Source organism: Gallus gallus, chromosome Z (genome assembly GCF_016699485.2).
Source record: "Gallus gallus isolate bGalGal1 chromosome Z, bGalGal1.mat.broiler.GRCg7b, whole genome shotgun sequence".
Lineage (NCBI taxonomy): Eukaryota > Metazoa > Chordata > Aves > Galliformes > Phasianidae > Gallus > Gallus gallus.
In genome coordinates this window covers 58,754,527-58,777,281 of record NC_052572.1, presented here as the reverse complement: position 1 = coordinate 58,777,281, position 22,755 = coordinate 58,754,527, and the positions used below count along the sequence as shown (strand labels likewise).

General features: G+C 34.8%; 1 protein-coding gene across 5 annotated transcripts in view; it reads right to left on the bottom strand.

Moving 5' to 3' along the window:
- Positions 1-22,755, bottom strand: part of KIAA0825 (uncharacterized protein KIAA0825 homolog) — a 231,048-nt gene that overhangs the window by 119,127 nt on the left and 89,166 nt on the right. For all 5 annotated transcript variants that reach the window (XM_015280546.4, XM_015280548.3, XM_040655737.2 and 2 more), the window contains exons 12-16: positions 17,523-17,633; positions 12,011-12,150; positions 4,623-4,811; positions 2,891-3,124; positions 1,525-1,933 (exon numbers count right to left, since the gene is read on the bottom strand). In XM_015280546.4, the coding sequence (XP_015136032.3) occupies positions 1,525-1,933; positions 2,891-3,124; positions 4,623-4,811; positions 12,011-12,150; positions 17,523-17,633 (1,083 nt within the window). The remainder of the gene's footprint in view (positions 1-1,524; positions 1,934-2,890; positions 3,125-4,622; positions 4,812-12,010; positions 12,151-17,522; positions 17,634-22,755) is intronic.

Below are 22,755 nucleotides of genomic sequence, written 5' to 3'. Positions count from 1 at the left end.
TGCAAACACCACAAGGGTCTTCTTGAAAGATCTTCTTTTAGTCTAGTGACTATGTGACTATTACCTAGTTTAAATATTTCAAGTTCAGCTTTAATTTATTGGTATTACAATTTGCACGTATGACACTATTTTATTTCTACACTGCGTATCCTATTAAATACATTTTTCTTGGAGTAACTGAGTCATACTACTTGAATATAAAGTAGAAAAACAATGTTTATGCAAGACTTCTATTGCAGAAATACCTCTGAAATCAGAAAACAGTTTCCTAACTGCATGATATATCTACTCCCTTGGAGAGCAAGTAATATGTTCTTCAGTGCTGTATGCTTAAAATTAGGAGCCCTAACCGTAAACTGGTTCTCACCTTGAGAGACAGTGTATGAATACACAGGAAATATCTTTCCAGTGTCTCATACCTGATGAGAATTAAAAAAATATTGCATTTTTTGTGATATCTTAGGAAATAAAATTGACTACTACACCAGAATTCTCAGCTTCAAATATTAAAGCTTCAGTTTTTAAAGGTCATTCCAATCTTTGTCTTACCCTACATTTGCATTATTTAAAAAACATCTACTCTCGGCAAGTCAGAAATTGCATTACGAAACAATCCTGTTAAGTATTTCCACATTTTACATTATAATTTACTTATTTTATTCTATGACTGCTTCAGTGGCTGGCATCTGGCTTCAATCTGTTAACCAATTGATTAGAGCTTGTGAATTTGTGTTAAATGGAAATGTAAAAGATCACAAACCAACCTTACTTTCAGTTGTCAACCGTTTAATTCACTAAGACAGGTAACTCCTATAAATCTACTGGGAAGTTGATGAATAGTGTTTTTACAGAATGGTACACCACTTCAACGTCAAAACAGGACTACAAATACATTGATATGCACAGAACTCCTTGAAAAATCATTATAAGGATTTAAAAACTTGGACCTAAATGTCAAATCTGCAGGGAAAGTTGGTATTTCCTCAGAAAAGCATAGCAGGGTACTTTCCTTGTCCTGTTTTGATATATCCTACTTGCCCCTAGGGTTAGTTATGTTTTAAAAGGAAATATGCTTACTTTCCAATCTCAGATGAATGTGGAAAGCCTGTTATAGTCTGTCTTAATTTAATCACTATAGCAAAACTCATTTATAAATGCACTGAGGTGCCCTCTAGTCAGCATACTTGTTAACATTCTGTAAGATACACCAACTAAATTGTCCACGTTTTTGGATCATCATGAACACATGAGAAAATATGAAACATAATAACATGAAACAAAATATGAAATATAGGAAACATTTTAAGTACCATGAAAAAACTGTTAAGATGAAATAACTACAGCTGTTTCAGCCACACAATCAACTTGCAAAAATATACCATAAAGAAGATGTAATCCATTTCATGTAACATAAGATCACTGCTCCTCTAAATATTTTTTAAATTGACCGACAGCCATAAACACGTCATTAATTCAGTAAAATAAAGAACAAACAACAGCACTTGAAAAATACTACATTCTTACCAGTCTGTGCTCAGTTTTCTTGCCTTCAGCAACTGGCTTTCAATCCAGTTTGGTCTTTGCTGTTCTATGCTCTGTATAACCTTCTGGGTCACTTGCTTAGGACCACTTTTCTGTTTTCCCATAATACTTTCTAAGCATACACGAACTAAACTGAGTTTTTCTTTGCTCCATCTGTCAAGTGTTGCACCTGTTAAAAGTTCTGCAGTATTTCCATCCTCAAATATCCGACATATAATTACAATCAAGTTCCAGACAAGCAGACCAGCTTTCTTCAATTCAGCAAAGTTTCTTGACATTTTTCTCTCAGCCAGAAAAAAGAAGTACTTAATTGGGGGAGGCAAACATGCAATCACTGTAGGTAACTTGCTGATTACAATAGATACTGCCTGAGCTGCAAGCCTTGTGAAGCCTTAAAAAAAGACATAAAAGAAGATATGATTAACATTAACATTCTAGCTCTATCACAGCATGTTTCTGAATATTGTCTGATAATTTCTAACTTTCTTTTGTACTGAAAATGGGTAAAAAGCTTAAGTACTCAATACTGTGGCTTGACTTGTGTTGTGCCTCCCATATATATATATCCCCAAATCTAAACAATAACACAAATTAAAACAGAGAACTAGAAAATATGGAATTCACACTGTGACTATGTTAACAATTATTCTTGCTCTGCACAGTTAATATAGGATAAGTGAAGTAGAAAACACCCAGGTATTCAGAACAGTAAAAACAAGTTGTCTTCAGAACTGTAGTGCAATATTTTTCCAAGAGTGGAGCATTGCACTAAATGTCTTAGGACGCTGCATATATTCACATTGTTTTCTATCAGTCCTTTTTTATGTTCAAAACTACAAAACTTTAGTTTATTGTCTTTCATATGAGAAGCATGCACACTACACAGCACTCCATTTTAAACATTGCAGATGTTATCAGTAGTCATAAAAGCAACTACAGAAAATATGCTGTTAAAAAGTTAATAATTTATATAAAATGAAAAACAATGAACCCAAAGGTAATCCACAATACAGATTCACGTGTGCATTAATCAAAAAATCAACATGAAAAAAGCAGACAAGCAAAGAAACCAAGAAAACCATAAGTCCATTCCACTTACAGTCTCAAATAGTAAAAAAAAAAAAAGTAAGAAAGAAAGAAAAAAACAAGTCAGAATTTGTCTGTGTGTCATATAGCCAATTTAACTTGCCATCAGGTCTAAGCTCTGCCTCTCAGCTTGTCACATGAAACCGGTGATATCCTGATAAACACTTAAATAAACAAACAAAAACCCTACAAGCAAGATGTTTGGAGTCTGTTTTTCTTACTGTTAAACTGCAGTTTTTCTAAGAGCATAAATTTCACCCACATTTCCCAGATTCCTTCCTCTTCATTTCCCGAGGTGTATAATTCCATTCCTTTGGAACTGTTTTCAGTAAACTTTCAGGAACAATTTGCTTGTGCTGATACGTTCCATAGTTTTCTGTTGCCTCCCACGAATGCATCAAAGAAACGATCTGCTTCACTATACCCTTGACTGAATTAATCAAAGTCAGCTTCAAGCATCTGATAACCTCTGGTTCTGACTCGCCACAACTGGAAACTTCAGAAGAAAGGATTATTAAATATTCAGTAAGTGTGCAGTCATTTGTGCAAATCTGTTTCAGAAAGAAGTGTTTCAGAATTCTTATGGAAAGAAAACCAACACTATTATGATTCAAATAATTTACATCTGCCAGCCTGTTATAAAGTAAAGAAATACTATAAAGTAAGACAGTGTAGCATTTTGTACCCTCTTGATATGGTATTAACAAAAAATACAATTTCATTTATTTCTTTTCTTTTGCCTCACTTCCCCATAAAGATATTTCTCAAAATTTAATCTGAGTAGTAGCTTTCATTTTAATTGGAGTAAACTTAATCACTGGTAGACATCAATGAATCAAGCAGATTTATAGTGTTAATAGCAATTGTTAGGTAACTATACTTTTATAGTTAGGTAACTATACTTATACTATACAAAAGAGAAGTGATACTTTGGTAACAAAAATGCATAAAAATAATAGTCTTCGACAGAGACATAGTATGGTATCAGAGATTGTATGTTGAAAATAGAACATCTTAAATACAGTTATTGACATTACAAGTATCAATCTTCTCCACACTCTTAACACCGCAAAGAATAGTAGTTTCTCGATGGCAAAAGAGCAGCAGTTGTCAGGCAGGATATACCATCAACATTTTTTGATATTTCCTACTAAGGTCCTTTGCCCTAACTTTTGCTTATCTGTGCTTTCTGATGATCTAAATTTTATTATTCTCTACACAGTCTTTCTGAAAGCTTCCATGTAAAACTTCTGTGTTTTTCTTCCTCTTTTAAGTGTTAGCTTTCCACTTTTTGAAATCTCAAGTTTCTCTAAGGAATGTCTGACAACTTTTGCGATTGTTGTTTTCTATTGTGTGGTATTTGTATTTGTATTATCATTCATACCTTCTCTCATTTTCTTCCTTTCTTTTCTTGTGAGCTCTCCTGAATTTTTTGCATAATCTGTAAATCCATTCTTCTAAATGCCTCTCTATTGTGGTTGAACACCTCTTTTCCTTGTGGGCACCATTAGTTGCCATAAGCACGTGGGCCGTTCTCCCCCTCAACAGAAAATTAGGAGTCTGCCTTTTGGCAGCAGAGCCTACATGCCCACCGTACTAGGCTTCCCTCAACAGCAGTCCTTCCTTTTCTTTTTCCACTCCCCTTCAATTATTCCTTGCTTTTAAACCGAAGTACAAGTTTGGAGTTATCAAACACACAGAGATTAAGAACTTGTGTCAGTAAAAGCTACAGAAATTGATGCTAGTCTAATGGTAAAACAGACAGACATGAAAAAAAAGGAATTTTAGTCTACAATATCATAACCTCTGCTTCCTCCAGATTATCTGCCATTCCTACAGCAACCTGACTGCTGAAAACAATTTAACTATACCATAATTTTGAAGGAACCTACAATCATTTCATCAGATTTATTAAAGTAAAAAAAAAATGCATTATATGTCTGAAAAAGTAAAGTTTTCAGCAGTCTTAGAGTACTTACTAATAAACAAAGTACCTGTCATATTGTATAAGCAATCCCACAACTGTTCTTTTTCCATGTAGGCCTCAAAAGCAATGCCAAGTGATTTGGGTGATAAAATGCAGTCAGACAATATAGCGAAGATAGTTTCAATCAGAGTAGGCTCTTTGTTATTTATCTCATCTGAGAGAGAACTTTGTTCATCGCCAGCCAATACCTCACTTCCTTCAAAATAAAAAAAAAAATCACTGTTATAAAAATGTCCACATAATTCAAGTCATATAAATACTATCAATCAAAACAAACTGAAAACTGTATCTGAAAACTGTATTAATACTTACAGATACTGAAATCGGATGTCCTTAACATAATGGCACTTGACCGTCTTCCTGAATTGTATGTAGTTATTAAAAAAAAAATACAAGCATATCTACAAACTATGGAATATGCCTTTTTAATTCAAAATACCCCTTGTAAATAATATGAATTTGCTTATTTACTAAATAATAATCATAAGTAAATTGGACTACTTCCACAGAATCACAGTCAAAAAGTTACTTCTGCATAACTTATCTCAGCAATATATAGTTGTGAAATTATAAATTGATTTGGTTTTATAAAATAAAATGAAACATGAGCTGCATACTCACCAAAAAGACTTGGATTTGTTTTTTCAGTTAAAGATGAACTGAGAAGAAATCAGTTCCCCAAAACAAAATCTCAGCCATGCTAAGATATAGGCTGCTATATTTCAGGCTGGATGTTCAGAAAAATTTCTTCTCAGAAAGAGCAGTAGTGAAGTCACCATCCCTTGACGTGTTCAGTACATGTGCAGATGTGGCACTGAGGGACATGCTTAGTGGGCATGGTGGGGATCAGCTGACACTTGGACTTGGTGATCTCAGAGATTGTTATCTATCTATCTCACTTGTTATCTAGTCTTTACTTGTATATGCTTCTGAAAATGATTATAAAGCATTCTTCCACCTAAACACTGGTATGTTTAAACCTCTCTTTGAACTAATGCAACTCAATGGCTTTAACTTTTGCTAATGTCAAAAAGTGAATACACTTTTGATGTTAATGATCATTACAATTGACCAGAGCCAGCACCAACTAAATAATTTTATTCAACTGTCTAGTCTGCAAAAGAGAGTTTACACTAGACTGATTTATATTAAAAATATGCTTGAAAATGTCATTGGTTTATGCCAGTTTTGCAACCTGTGCAAGAGAAAGATAGGACAGCCTCAGTATCTAGGCTCCTTCTTTCTTGTGGTTTGAACAGCTTTCAAAATTTACCACAGTAGTGAATGACTGCTTTCAACCCAGCTTTGTGAATGAGTTGATAATGAGTTGTACAATTCAAAAATCTCATTTTAATCTCTTCTGAATTTCTACAAAATAATTCACACGTTACTGTAAACTGTACAGTCTTGGTAGTGCACTATAACAGAAATAGCCCATTGAATGAAGAAAGTTGAAACGTAAAACCAATCATTTCATAATCAGAAAGCTCTCTTCTCCCCTCTCCCTTCCAAGTCAGAAGAGATTAGCCATAAGATTTTTTGTTTAGTCAGCTTTTCTCCTCATATACTGAGTGAGCTGGCATATTTTGCTGAGACATATTTGAATGCCAGCTGCTCCTGAGTGAAGAGTCAAATGGATCCCACTAATTTACTCAAACCAGTCATACGTTGTCTAATATAGACAAACAAAAAAGCAGAAAAAGCAGTTCAAAAAAAGGAAAACTATTCAAATTCAAATAATGAGATGAAAATTTGAATTGAATTAATTGAATTTTCATTGTAATACTCAGCATAGTTTTTTAATTAATTTAACCAAACTCCAGGAATGAAAGTTTGGTGAGATTTTAGACACTACGTAAACTGTTTCTGGAAAACAAAATGGAAGGTTGCTTTGTTTAAAGAGATTTGTGACTTGATATTAAAATCAAATTTGTTTAATGGTGGTGGCACATGGAAATTTCAAGATACAACCTCTTAAACTTTTCTGATGAACTTGGTGATATCAATGAATTCTGGAAAATAAAAAGAAGTACAACATAATCCTGTGGGGGTTTTTATACATGTACCTTCTTATAATGAGTGTATATCTTGTTCTTTTAAGAAAAGATCTTTCAGAATCCACTGGGAAACCATTCTGAGGCTAAACATTAAGAGATAGGCACACTTCCATCAACTTTACCTTTTTAAAAAATATTACTTCCATATTTCATCAAGAGAAGGTATGTGATTTTGGTAAGGGCTCTACTACCATCCAAAGGGATGGTATTCTACCCTATTTAATACTTCAGAAACTCCATAAAATCTCTTTATTTTTTTCCTTTAGTTTATCTCTGAAAAATCAGAAAAATAAATAGAGTATCAGATTAAGATCCTTTTTCCATTGATCTTTCAGCTACAACTACTTCATTCCTGCACTTTCTTTTTTTACCACTCTGGTTATTCAAGTACAGTATCCACCAAAGTTTGCTGGCCAGACAGGTATTTTGAGGAGACATCCCTTCCAAAATAATTTTCTAAGCTTTTGATGTTAGGCTGGCACAGTAGAGTTTGCAATCATGAAGAAGTTAAGAAAACTTTGCTGGACTGGAGACTACTCTTGCCAGGACTGCATTTAGCTCATACTGAATAGTCCAAACATATCTGGAGTGCTGATCTATCTCTGCAAAAGTATATCAATTCCTCTAAGAAACTTTATGTGCACTTCTAAGATAGTGTTACATGCTAATCTTCAAGTTTTGCCACAAAACCTGCACAACTACATTTCTCCAAAACTATGCGGCGTGGAACAATGACACTAGTATTTTTTTTTCACTGTTCAGTAGATTTTGAATCAGGATTTCTAAATCTAAGCAGTTTGTGTAAGTACAAAAATAACTACCTTCAAATGCTTGAAACAGAAGTTTCAGATTTAGCCAATGCCAACGGTTTCTTTATGGAAACAATAGTTCACGTAAGAGTGTACATTTGCTTTTAGAACCACTTGCTACTACTTTAATAAAAGTTCTGATTTGTGAGGTCAGTTGATAAAGTTATCACCTTTTGCTCACTTAGAGCAACTGTGAAAAAAAAAACAGTGTACTTTACAGTAAAATGCTGCAACATGCACTGCGGCAGTTAAAGAACTACATCACAAAGGACATTCAGTAATTGGAGTGGGAAAACTCCAACTCCACACATATATTATCAAGTCATCTCTCTCTTCATAGCATAGTTCATAAAGACTCAGTCTATGAAAACTCTTCGTATCTATTAGTGTCTGTGAAGTTGGTTGATATTGCACTGCATAATTTTATTTTCTCAGTGGAAATGCTGCCCTCCCTGCCCCATTTGTGTGTGTAAGGTAAATTATCTCACTTACTTATCTCTCTTGGAAGGAACTCACATTTCTTTGTCCATTTTCGTATTTGCAGCCTTAACTGATCATTGAGTATTTTCAAATGCCAGTATCAGTTACTACTTCAGGGTCAGGATATCATCTAGTTTTAACTGTACAGACTATACAAGAACAACTTCTGCTAGTCTTTCCAATAATTCATTAAGCAAGCCAAAAACAGTAAGTAAAATTACCAGTGGCCTTGTCCTACTGTGAAAGCAGTTTCCCATTGGCATTAATTCTGTGCTGGGCCAGTGAAGCTTAATAAAGCTATTGCTTTTTTTTTGCTTTACTTCCTGAAGAATAACTCCTGGTTCCTGGCAATACTTTCAAGTGAGAAGTCAAAGACTGTTCTGTTGGCATCACAGAATCGCAGAGTTGTAGGGGTTGGAAGGGACCTCCAGAGACCATTGAGTCCAACCCCCAAATGCCATGCTGTGCATTTACAGCAGTCTAGCAGAAATGTTCAATTTACTTTCACCTTTCCCTTTTTCATATTAGCATCTTCTGGATTCAGTAACTTCATATTATGCAAGCATTGTTTTCTTTATTCCTCTATTATTGTCAAAATAATCAATTTCTGTTTCATCTCAATGGGTGGTAAAGCATTTCTGGTAAAAAATTCCCCCAGGAATATTGCAAAACTGTTTGCTTTGTCAGAAAACTAAAACAATACCCTCAATTCATTGTTTCTCCCCACAGAGGCATAGCAAAGGCCCACAGACCCTTAACTCATTCAATAATACATCTTAAAAAATTCTAAATGTTGTATCTATAAAAAACAATTCTGAGTTTTTTAATTTTATTGTAATTAACTGAAAAGAAATACAGCTAGGTTATTTAGACCCCCAGTTTAAATAATAGAGGTCCAATATCCAAATCCAATTTTTCAGCTACTTTTGTAAAGGTTCTCTTTCCCTAGTGATCATACTTACTGGAAACAAATAAGTGGTTCAATTCTGGGTATCCTGATTTATCACTTTACATATGTTTGATGTGGTAATTTTATACCTGAGGATCATCCTACTTCTATGTATATTTTATGTAGGTTGCTCTGAAGGTAATGCCTCCTAATGTCCATAGAAAATACAACAAAGAGCACAATAACACTATGTGACAGAGCAAATTCTCAGCTGCAAAACACTATTTTTCAACAAAGTAACCACCAGCAGATATGCATTTTGAACTGTAATGAACTGCATGCCATGCTTGTAAAAACCTGCACCAGATGATATGAACCACTGTTTCACAGCTGCTATGATGGCAACCGCTGCCCACACAGTCCATCTCTGGACTGCAGTCCACCAGTCCTTCACCATGAACAGACAGAAGCCAGAAGGTGCCAAATCTGGACTATATATAGGGTGTGGTAGGAGAGTCCAGCCAAGATTGCTAGTGTGCTGCACAGCCTTCAAACTGGTATGGGGCCCTGGTGTTATCGTGTTGCAAGAGAAAGGCTGTCTTCTCTGGCCTGATTCTGGAAGTTCTAGTCTTTAGCTTAGTCAGGGTCATGATATAGCGGTCAGAGTTGATGGTTTGTCTGGGTTCCAGTAAATTCAGAAGGACCACTCCATTCCTATGCCAAAAGACAATGCACATCATTTTACTTGCTGAAGGTTGAATCTTAAACTTTTCCTTTGATGGGGAATTCATGTCACCACTTTATGGACTGCTGTTTTGACTTTGGCTTATAGTGGTGACACCACGTTCTCCAGTAGTGGTTCAATCCAGGAAACTGTCATCTTCAGTCTTGTATTGGTTCATTAGCTTCTGACAAACTTCATGTGGTGTTCTTTCTCCTGTGGAAACATATGTGGGACTTGCCTGGTATAAACTGTGATTTCCACTGTTGCCACCATCATTTCCAATGCACTGAAGCTGATATTCAGATCCATACAAAGTTCTCTAGTCATAATCCACCAATTTGTGCAGATGAGCTGATAGTGACATTATTCATGATGTGGAGTGACAGCTGTGAATGGCCATCCAGATTGTAGCCTGTCTTTCACATAGCTGATACCACTCTGAACCACACCACTCACCACCTCACAGTGCTCACAGCCGCTGTTTGGTCTCCGTCAGTGTTCAGCAAATGTCAGTGAATGTCAGTGTGCGTGATGGACTCCATCCACATGGAGGAATTCAGTGACACACCTTTGCTTCATAGGCATTTCCATGTCAGACACTGTCCTGTCAGATTGCCCCTCTGCTCCCCTCTGTCACACAGCAACAAAGTGTAACCAAATATTGGTGGAAAGGTTCAACTTCTACTGGCATATCATCAACATATACCTCTGATGTTGTGGATCAACATAAATAAAGCAGGAGGCATTGCTTATGTTTGCATACACAGTTTCAGTGGCTTCAACAAATGCTATAATCTACTTATACCGTTTATCAACATTAAATGATGCATATGTGCATTCCCTGAAACACCACCTCTACTGAGAAAACTTTGTAAATCTTAATAGTACTCCCTGCTATAAGAAAGGAAATGTTATTCCTGACCCCAGGAAAAGAAAGTGAAAATGCCTTTCCAGTTTGAAAAATAATCAAGATAAAGATCATGGAGTTTTGTTAACAGCACAGCAAGTTACTCAAAAGCTATTAAATACTGAACTTTTTATGTTTTTATGCGTAATATTAAGCATTGCAACATTTTACTGTTGGTGAGTACATAATTCTGGAAGCCTTTTATTCTACAGAACAAAAGAATCCTAAACTGTCGTTACTAGTATCTAGCTATAGCTTATTAGACCGGCTTTTCTTGTATTACATAACAGGTCAAAAATTTTAGCTTATCTAGCACCAGTTAAGCTGTTGCATAGGAGAAGGAATAAAAACTATAATCATTTTAACATTATATAATTAACCTTATTGAAATTAATTTAGAAGATATGGATGATTGCAGGTTTCAACTTTATCTAAATTGAAATTTTAATCATATCGATACTGAAATTATGTTAATAAAGTCTGCCTAAATGGCACATTTTCTAACTCATAGCAACATAGATTTCCCTGAAGCTCAAGAAGTTGGCCACTTAGTAGATGAAAACCCATTCTGTCACTTGATCCTTCATTCTAATTTAAGCAGCCAGTAAAATTCAGTACTGTATAACAGTAGGGTAAGAATATGATTCTGATTAAAAAAAAAAATTGTCAGTCTTTGTAAAATATGACAGTTACTTGAACGGGCAAGTGAATGCAGTGTAGCTTTTAATAAGATGCATTACATAATTAGAAATAATGTATCCCTGACAAATGTTAGACCACCATAAAACAAAATAATAAAGTTTGTTACTTAATTGTTACTTATTATTATGTGGCCTAATTGTTTGATATGTAAGGAGAATTATTTTGCTAAAGAAAGACTGAAGCTGATACAGACTAATTCAGTATTGATGCAAAATTTTGTCAAATGGGCAATTATTCCACTAACTTTTCAATGATCTGATCATTTGATGTAAAAGCTATTAAGAGGAAAGATGTGATAAAGTTTTATGCTTCAAACAATATTAGTAGAAACAAAAAGAAACTTTCACAGAACAATTATTTTTATTTGTCCTACTTTCATAACAACATTAATGATATTGTTAACATGAGGAAGGACATAAATGTACTGCAATAATACCTACAGTAACAAACAAATAGCACAAACAAAACCTCTAGGAAGCTTTTCACTGTAGAAACATAATTTTGAAGGTGATCTTCCCGAATATTAATCCTTACCTTTAAAAATCTATATAAAACAGATGTGGCATCAATGCTCTATTAAGCTCAATTTCATTTAGACTCTTCTGCATTCATGATATCAGTTTATCAAATTGTAGTCTGCTTTGAAACTACAAAAACTCAAATTGACTGAAAAGAAATCTCATTAAAAAACAATGAACCTTTCTTTTTCTTTACTTCCTCAAGAACTGTCCAGTTGATAACTGGTATCCCAAAATATTTAAGTAGTTGAAAATGAATTTGTGTTTCTCAGTGATATTCTCGTAAAGATCAACAGCATAAATACTTACTTGAACTTTTCAGTAAAATTTTCACCAAGAGACAATCATGATATAGCAAGGTTTCCAAGAGCAAGTTCAAATTACAATATGGCTGGGATAAGAGCAGTTTCAGTTGACCCTGGGCTGCCATTTCTCTGGCTGATGGACTCCTTTCAAAATGCAAGATAAAAACAGCATAATGTAGTTAATTTATCTATGAAATTAATATCCTTAAAGTGCAGATGTAATGCTAACTCGCTTAAATGTCAATTCCTCCCAGATTAGTCTGAAAATGCTTTCATGATTGCTTACTTTAAGGCAGCTCAGGGAAGGAATTACATTTAATCTCAACTAGCTAAAAGCAAATTAACATTTGGTAGTCTGCCAAAGTTATAACTGATATAAAGGAACTTCACTTATCTCTTTCATGGAAACATGTATAGCCTTGTTCCACTAGGCAAAAAGGATTTTTTTTTTTTTTTTTTTTTGTGCTTGAATAAATCTAAGGCTATTATTCTTTAATTTACTACCATGTTAATTGTTTATTGCTCCAAAGTATCCTAAATTAAGGATATGAATCTGTTAATTAAAAAACAGAGAGATCACTCAAAGGGTCTGCAAGATTCTGCTTTACGCTGACCAATTCTTAGACATCATGAAAAATACACCTGAAATATTAGATTGGTTGGATTACTTTGTTGCCAGCACAGGGATGTGAGAAAGCACGCATTAGCTTCTAAGGAGACTGTAGTTTCCTATTTGGTCTTCTACATTCTCCAAAAGTTTAGGTATCCAAACATATATCCCAGGGCTTCTTCTGTACTCAGCTGATGTCACAACACCAACCATCAGACTCAAACGGGAGTAATTAAAATGACTGTGGATTTGTCTTCCAGTTTCATCAAAGGCTTTCTGAGCTCAGTAAGCAGCCTCCTTGGGACCAGAGTTTCTAGTTTCCCCTCCTGGCTGTCCTACCTCAGAAAGAGCAGTGCATCTGAGTCACCCACCCTCACAGAGGATTGTCATCTTTTCAAATTCCCTTTTGCTGTTTCCTGGATGACTTCTGGGACTAAAAAGTGCAAGCACAGTCCTGCAAGCAGCATCTGTGTGGGAACTATGGGTTAAGTAACTAAATAGGGAAAGTCTGCTGCTGATGACAAAGTGGAGACAGTCAGTCCCTTAGATTATTGTACTTACTATTCTATAACTTCAGACATTTTTAAAAAGAATTTTTCAAAATTGAGTTGTGAGTAAATTTTTACAAGAAGGCCTTTTTCACTTACTAGCTGACACATATATGACTTTCATATTTATATAACATTTGTAAGGTTTTAAAAATTTAATTCTGATTGATGCTTAGCCTTCCTGTTTATTCATTTTGCCTGTAAGCTTATACAACAATAGTTGCTAACTTTGAAAGTTTATGCACTGCATATGTAAGCACTTATGCACATAAATTTTACACACACCAGTGTAAAAACTACATATGCCTCAGTGCATAAACTATGTATGCATAAACATTATCTGCCAGTACACATACAACACCTTCAAAACTAGGCTTCTTTCTTAGGATCTATGTCTTCCTGTTAGAAAAGATTAATATTCATCTGGACATGTACTCTACGTATCATTTGTATGCAGCTATTTGGATAAAACTAAAATGGGTTAATGTGGCTATTTTATATTTCACACTTCTGTGACTATCTGAGCAGGACAAGAGTGCCATCACACAACCCAGCTTGAAAAAAGCACAGATGACCCCACAAAAACTCCACTGTTCATTCAAGATTACTGTACAGACAGTACATCTAATACAATTCTACAAGACCTGGAAAAGAAAATGCCAGTTAACATACTTTACTGGTTTAGTCTGTCACATCTATGTTTTTACTGACAGAAATGTGTCTTGTTGATATTCTAAATGCAATATTTCAGGAAAGAAAATCTTCCATATACAGTGTAAACACACAGATCTTGCAATGCAACCTTGAAGCAATCTAAGAAAACCATAATTCCAAAAAGGCACTTTGCAGCAGGACCTCTTTATCACACTATTACACTAAAACGTCGTAGTTAATAATGTAATAATCATTTAAGTAAAAGACAATTTTACACAGATTGAGCTTTGGGATTTTAATGCTAAACCTGATCCACATGAGTAGATAAGCAACATACATGCCATTAAAACTCATGTACATCTTTTTTTTAAATTTTCATCTGATACATTAGATACAATCCTTGATAATGTAGTACTGGCTTGACAATGATATTTTTGCACATAATTACGTATTGGATTCTAATAATATTTATCAAAATTATGTACACTTATGCATTTAAATCTTAATAAAACTTGCAGCCAAAATAACTTTTTCGTATTTAAAACACATATTGTATTCAAATTTAAGGTTTGCATTCTTAGAAGCATTATTGTCTACATGTTCAAGATTAGTTATAAGTACATATACTCTACTGCATTTTAAGAACTATGTAGTTGTTCATAACCACAATTTAAATTCAAACTATTCACACCAGTTTTAGTGCTCTGCCTCTGAACTAAACTAAACCCAACATTTCAGAAATTCAGCTAGATTACATGGGCCACTTTAATTTTGTTTATCTTCTTCCTTTAATGCAATGGTTTGAAATAAAATAAGGTCAGTTATTACCTTCAAAATATAAGAAAAAGAACAGCTTTGGTCAATTAGATTAATGATGGATAATATTTTAAATTAATTCAGAAATAAATGCCATTTTTAGAATATTTGAGTTGAAATAAAACTCGTCTGTCATTGACCAGATGGGAAGTTATCATGTTGTAATATACACCCGTTCTTGGCTCTACAAGCTTTTTGCAAATTGAAATGTACAATGGTGTGACTCACTTGGAGGAAAAATAAAATATAGCAGACATTCCCTACAGTCATGAAGCTAGCACCAATAAATGCACTGAGAAGTTTTGTAACGCGCATATGGAGAGGCATATGTTCTCCCATCTTCGTAGCTCAGTACTAGTGAAAATAAGACTAGCCTCAAAAAAAGTGACAAAAGGTGAAGTACATATAAATATCACATAGAAATGTTCAGTTTTGTACAGTAGAAAAAAAATAGAACTCCCATTTGCAAATGACATGATTATAAACCCAAATGAAGCAAAGAATGAATCACAATTACCACTGAAGGAACCGTAATATACATTATAATCAGTAATCATTTAGTTTGATAATCAACTATATCATCTTAGTATACAAGATGGAAAAAAGAATATCGTAAGCGATAAGATCAACATTTCTTAAGGCAAACAAAGGCTAATTCTACTTCGCATTAAAAAAAGATGTCAAAGTCAAATAGATTAAACAAAACATATTGTATCCATATTAGTATATGGATTCTACTAAAGTAGAAAAAATGGTTAAATAGAGAATTTGTAAACAAAGTTATTTCAAAATCTAGTAGAACTTTGTCCTGAAATGACAAGCCTAGGAAGAGCAAATAATTTTGTGCCAGGTTAGAGGCTTTGGAATTCAGTAAAAAATTAGGTGTCCACAGCTGGGAGGTACACAGTAGCCCCTGTTTTCAATTTCTGCACAGTGAATACTTTTATTTAAAAAGTAGAAAGAAAAAACATAAAACAATCTATGAAGAATCAGCTTCCACTAGTTAATAGTTTTCTGCAATATGTAAACATAATGGATTTTGTTGATATTCTAAATGTAATATTTCAAGAAAAAATCTTCCATATACAGTGTAAAATCAGTAAGAAATAATAGCACCTCAGGACACATCACTCAAAATTACTTAACATACAGATTATTTCATTGCTTTTTTTCCTCAGCAGCTGAAAAGTGTGCTGTTAAAAGGTGATGCTAAATATTTTACCAATGCAGTTCACCAGAACTGTTCGCATGCATGGACTGTCTTCACATAGGCACACTAACTATAAATTCTCAGATATGTACTTCCTTTTGTATTTCTCATTTTCCCATACAAACCTGACAGAGGTCAGAAAGATGTATGTCCTCTCACCTTCCATGCTGACAAAATAAATAAACCCTGGATAAGTCTAGAATCCTTTTTTTTTTTTTTTTTGCTATTTATTAATGATAAATCTGTCCTAAACAGCACCTGTAAAATTGTAATTCCATCTCAAAAAAGAGCAATCTCACAGAGTTAAATGGTACCTACATTTGTTTAGATACTTTAGTGCAGCAGAGGGTAATGTCTTGTAATGTCATCTTCCAAAATTCACAATACAAACTAGAATTTAAATTCTGAGTACTGGCTTTGGATTAGAGGATGAAAAGAAATGACAGTGAGACTTTAATTCTCAGAAATAGAGTACAGATCTTTTTAAGTGATCATGTCAATCTCTCCTGTATACACTCCCTTCTCCTTCCTCTCTACCTATGTAAGAACTACAAAATCACTGGCTAATTTCACTGAAATTTGATTGATAGGTAGAAATTCCACAAACATTACCTTTCAAGACCTAGAAAAACTTAAACTCCCACTTTCAGCACAGAAAAAGACACAGGGCTTGAACTCAGTTAATCTCTGTTAATACCAAAGTCTATCTGGTCTTTGGGTCAATCAGTCATACAACTTAGACTCAGTCACATGACCTATTGCATCTTGTTCAGTGGCTATCAGAGGCACGAAGAAAGGAGACAGCAGTATCACTGACATGAAATTAGGGGAGAGGGTTATAGAAAGAAATATGCTGCATAGCATGGGGTAAGTACTGTAATGGGGATGATACAAGATAAGAAGTAATACATCAACAGCACATGGGTCTTCAGTAAGTCACTTTTCATTTGATAACATATTCCTCTATAACATAAAAATTCTCAGAAAACAGAAGCACAACTTACAAAAGCAGCTTTTCATGAAAATGGGAAGTGCAAATCTTTCAGGAAATAACTTTTGAAGAGGAGGAGGAGGTGAAGGGGTTAGGAGAGGATCTAAACTGGTGTGGGAGTGCTTTAAGTTCAAAATTAGAAAGGGAATGACAGCACAGCTGGTAGCATATGTCTCATAAGTAACTTGTCATTATACGCAGTGACACAGAAGAAGAAAGTAGGCATTTTCCTCTAATGATGCAGTAATCACCCCCAAAATATTGACTACTATCAGGAAATACATATTTCGATGTGATATTTTATATATCAGACCTTTTTTAACTAGCAATCACAAATAGACATACATTCTTTATCTTTCCTTTAATTATAATTGTTTGAGAACTGCACCTGTGCTGAACTACTATACTGCTATATACTCTTTATGCAAGAAAACCTTAAATATAATTCAAATATCAAACATAATGAACATATGGGCAAAAAAGTATACTGTGCATTGCTTTCAATGAGACCATTCTTAGATTCTTAATTTCAAAGACTAGGAAAGACTGCAATGAATTTCAAAAAATGCTTCTGTGTTGTTTCATCAGAATATCAATTAGACATACATTCAGATATAATTTTTTTGAAAGTATTTGATTAACATCGACTATCTGGTAGTTCTTTTACAACCAACTTTTGATACTCACTTCAGTAAGGAAGCACTGGATGATGGTATGCAAAATAACCAGTGTAACGGATTATAAAAGCTGTCAAAAAAACCATGAGGAGGATGTTCTCCAGAATTGTTCAGAAGCATCCTGAAAAAAAACAACACCATGAATTCTTCTGAATTACATGGAAGACATACATCAGTAGAGGAGATAATCCTTTAAGATAACTAGCACTAAATATATGTGTACGTATAAATATCTGCAAACTTACTGATCTTATTTGATGTTAAAAATGTCATTCTCATCTTACTTCCTTTCACTATTTGTCTCAACATCTCTCACAGCCAGTACAGCTAAAGAACAATTTTCTTCATATAATTATTCTTATGTAGCAGGTATTCAAACTATGGTTTTAAATGCACTGAATAAGCAAATTGTTCTTCAGTCATTCCTTTCTATTGCCCTTTTCTTTACACAAAATATGTGTATCATATTATCAATACTTTTCTCATAAACGAAAGTAAAATATCTTTTGAAATGACAATAGTTATCTTCTGTATAGCATGCAAGTTGACATAGGCTGAAAAAAAAATTAAGAAGATGGATCTCCTCCATCTTCACTTGCTGAAAAGATACAGAATAGTGGTTGAAAAATCTGCAGTTTTCAAATTTAACAACTGCTAAAAACTAGTTAAGCTAGTTTCATGTCACTTCTACTCCATTATTGCTCTTACATAAAGAGTGTGAGAGAACAAAACCAGAGGAGGAACAGACCCAGGGGTGTTGGTCGATGCTTGGCTGAACGTGAGCCAGCAGTGTGCCCAGGTGGCCAAGAAGGCCAACGGCATCCTGGCTTGTATAAGAAACAGTGTTGGTAGCAGGAGCACAGAAGTAATTGTACCTTTGTACTCAGCCCTGGTGAGTCTGTACCTTGAGTGCTGTGTTCAGTTTTGGGCCCTCACTACAAGAAAGACATCAAGGCCCTGGAGCGTGTTCAAAGAAGGGCAACTAAGCTGGTGTGGGGTGTGGAACACAGGCCTTATGAGGAGCGGCTGAGAGAACTGGGATGGTTCAGTCTGGAGGAGAGTCAGGAGAGACCTTATCGCTCCCTCTAACTACCTGAAGGGAGGTTGTAGCGAGCTGGGGGTTGGCCTCTTCTCTTGTATAACTAGTGATAGGATGAGAGGGAATAGCCTCAAGTTGCTCCAGGTGAGATTCAGGCTGGACGTTAAGAAATACTACTTTTCTGAGAGTGGTCAGGCACTGGAATGGGCTGCCCAGAGAGGTGGTGGACCCTGGAGGTGTTCAAGGGATGTTTACACGTGCAGAAGGACATGGTTTAGTGAGAACTGTTGGTGATGACAGACAGTTGGACTGGATGATCTGGTAGGTCTTTTCTAACCTTGGTGATTCTATGATTTAAATCTAAAACAATACAAGAATAAAGAGTAACAATAGTACAAACAGTATTTCTAGAACTCTGTAGCAACTAGGATTACTAACTTAATCATTTAAATTGATTGATTAAATCAATTGATTAAATGATAAGTGATATAAATGGATGCTTCGTGGCATCTTCTTTTTTCATTCTTATTTATACCAAGTGCAATTTCAGCAGAAGAGGTGTCATTCCTTACATCCATCTTCCATTAGCCATAATCAATTGTCACTTCTTTTGCATCTTGCTTTTCAACTTGCTTGGATGTGAATATTTCATCCCAATGACTTTTCTTTTTTATTACGTTACATCTTTGTCTATTTTAGTTGAGATTATTCAAATTATATAAAAAAGTTAACTATCTTTAAAAATGCCAGTGCTACAAAACCTATTTGCTTTCCTTTCTGAAGTGATTCTGCTTCATTCCCAATTTTCATTAAGAATTCTTTCTGCTATAATAAGAGTAGAAGATATATAAAAATACCTAAAAAAGAGATATGAAGATTTTCTCAGGGTATGAGTATCTTTATATATGACGCAAAAAAAGCCACTGCCACAAAACAGAAACAGTGAGAGTAGATCTAAACACTAAAAACTGGAGGTAGAGCAGAAACCAATTGGAATACAACCTTCAGGATTACATCTAAAATGTAAAATCTTCATTTTCTTATAGGGTGCTATATCATAACAGCATTGACAGTATATGATTTTCATAATTTTATTACTTAAAATTGCTTTTTAACTCTTTCTCAGTTTCATGGAAGTTAAGAAGTACAGTTACAATACCTGTGAAGGCTTGCCTACATGACCCCAGATGAAAGAAGAGATAACATTACACTGTTCAATAAGAAATATGTGTATACAACTATTTGAACTCCTTCACCGGCTTCTGAACTCATGCAAAGTATAGGGTAATTTATTCAGAAACTACTTTTTCTGATCAATTAAAGCAAGTAGGACTTTTAAATGATGTCAGATAAGCAGTATCAGAGCAGAAAGTTTAGCATATAGTAAATTTTTGCTCTTTGTGAAATCATGGATAACAGAAGATTAAAAATAAATCAGAGATCATAATACAGATAAAAGGAGTAATTAGACTGAAAATAATTAAAGATAGTAATTTCAATAATCTGAGAATATTCCAGAAAAAAAGTTACCATGTCTTATCCTCCAAAATATTTCTCATAACATAGCAAAAGACAGAGCTACAAGATGTTCCTAAAAGAAAGAATGACAGATACTTGTCTTCTGATACTGAATGAACTGTTCTATAAGCTTCTGGGCTAATGCAGTTTGTTAAATATGGCTTCCTAGCTGAGACTTGAGGACAAGCACAGGGCAGATTCTGAGGCATAAAGCAAAACCTCTATGAGTTTTGAAACTGACACGGAGAAAATGCGATGGCTTTAAACACTGTTTAAATTTTACAGTAACCTTCAAATACTATAAAAAAAAAATGAACTGTCTAGTGATAATAAAACAATCCTTGGTGCCAGCAATACTCAGTGTCCACTGCAGGCTATGCAGTTCTTGCCAGGAAAGCAGAATCAGCTCTGTGCCAGACAGCTTAATTCAACTACTCTTCTGACAGAAGTATAATAATAGGTAGTAGGAAATTTGTTTTGACTACAAGAAATGTTAAAGAAGCCATCTACAGTCTCAAAGCAGTGGATAGCACCTGTGAAAGTATTTAATACCATGCCAAGATTCCAAGTTACAGTAGTTTTATTCTTCTATACAGTATGACAAGGTGATAAATGATCTTTTAAACCTCAGTGTGGGTGTAAAATAATGAAATGCCACAAGGTGCATCCTGATGCTATTTCCTTACAGACTTTGAAGAATTTAGTTATTTATAAGGAAGAAAGAAGACTAAGAAACAACCTCACGAACTATAACTCACACATTAAAATTAAGATAAATATTTCCAGTTTTTACACTGAATGACAGATACTTTTACCCAGTAGATAGCAAATTTTACCAATAGAACCGCTACTTTCTACTTTCTAATTTCTACTTTCATAATTTCCATCATTGACCTGATTCCTTGTTGAGAAAATAAGATACAATAATTTGTAACACAAAACCATAAAAAGCTGCATCCACCTTGGTTTATGTGATCTTCACAAACAGAAGGAATGCAATCTCCTAAGACAAATGAATACTAAAAAGCACAAGAAAGATAAATCTGCTTCAACTTGAGCAACTCAATCTGGTGCACAAGAAAGCTTGCTTTCTAATAGATCATTTAATTCTAGGGGAAAAAATAGGGAAGAAGAACAGTGTTGGATTCTTCTGCAAAACAGAGGAATAGGGTTGAAATTTTCAATCCAAAAAGACCAGATACCTGATCTGAGTTACTGATAATGACCTTCTGTGCATGACAACCATTGTGAGAGACTAAAATCCTCTTTTTTTCAGAGATGTGGATCAGTAGCGAGAAAATAGTTACATCTAGTACATCTAGTAGGTTTTAGGACCATATTCTGGATTTCACTATTGCTCAATAGCTTCCTGAACAACATGGACAGATGTGGACATACAGAATACACACTTAGAACATTTGCAGATGATGCTAAACTGGAACAAGATGATAAGATAGTTTAAGCAATAAAGTTCTGTAACAAAAATTACAGGGCCAACAGAAAACTCACAAAGTTCACTGAGCTTATGTGCATCTTTTCCCTCCAGCAACAGAATACTAATAACTGATACTGGACATTAATTGACTAACTTTACATATGAACCTGGAGTTTATGGCCTGTAGAGTGTTGAGTATGATATAGCAGTGCAGTCTCATTGAAAATAACATAAACCATACACTAAGCTGCCTTAGGAGGAGTATAGCAAGTAAATGAAGTACGAAGGTTGCTCTGAAAGTAGTGCTTCCTATTTATTTTCATGGAAGCTACAACAGATACAAAGAGCAAAATGACAATATTTGATAGAGGAAATTATCAGCTACAAAACACTATTTTTTAACATAGACACCACCATTAGTTGATTTGCATGGATGAGCTGATAGAGACACTCTTCATTGTGCGGTGTGACAGCTGTGAATGGCTGTCTGGACTGTGGCTTGTCTTTCACATTGCTATTTCCACGTCTGAAACACACCACCCACTGACTCTCTGCTGACGTACACTGTTTGGTCTCAATCAACCTTTAGCAAGTGCTGAAGAATGTCAGTGAGTGCCATTTTTTTCCACATGGAGGAATTCAGTGACAACCTTTGCTTTATGCACACTTCCATTCTGTCAAACTGCCCCTCTGCTGTCATCTGTTGCATGGCAACAAAACATAAACAAATATTGGTGGGAAGGTTCAACCTCTACTGCCATACCACCAACGTATGCCTCTGATGTTGTGGACGAACATAAGCATCAGGATGCATTACTTTCAGAGCTGCCCTCATAATTGTCTTCTACTTGGTGCCATTTCAGTCAGAGAGCTGAAAGGTCTGGCTGATGTCAACAAGAAATATTTCTCAAATATTTTCCAATAATCTTCAAAATTCAGAAAGGTCCCCTGGAAGATGGCAAATGATGTCTTTGCTTTCAAGAAATGCAAGAAATTAGATTCTGGTCTGGGAGTTACTGAAAAACACTTGAAAGACAATGCAGTTATTGATAACAGCAACATGGGTTCACAAGGAGAAAGTTTTGCTTAACTAGCTTACTTTCCTTTCATGACAATGTTACCCATCTAGCTGACAAGAGAAGTGAGAAAATGTGATCTCTTCAGATCAGTAAAGCTTTCAATGCCATCTCTCACAGTATCCCTCTGGACAAAATATTCAGCATACAACTAGACAGTACCCAGCTATGAACA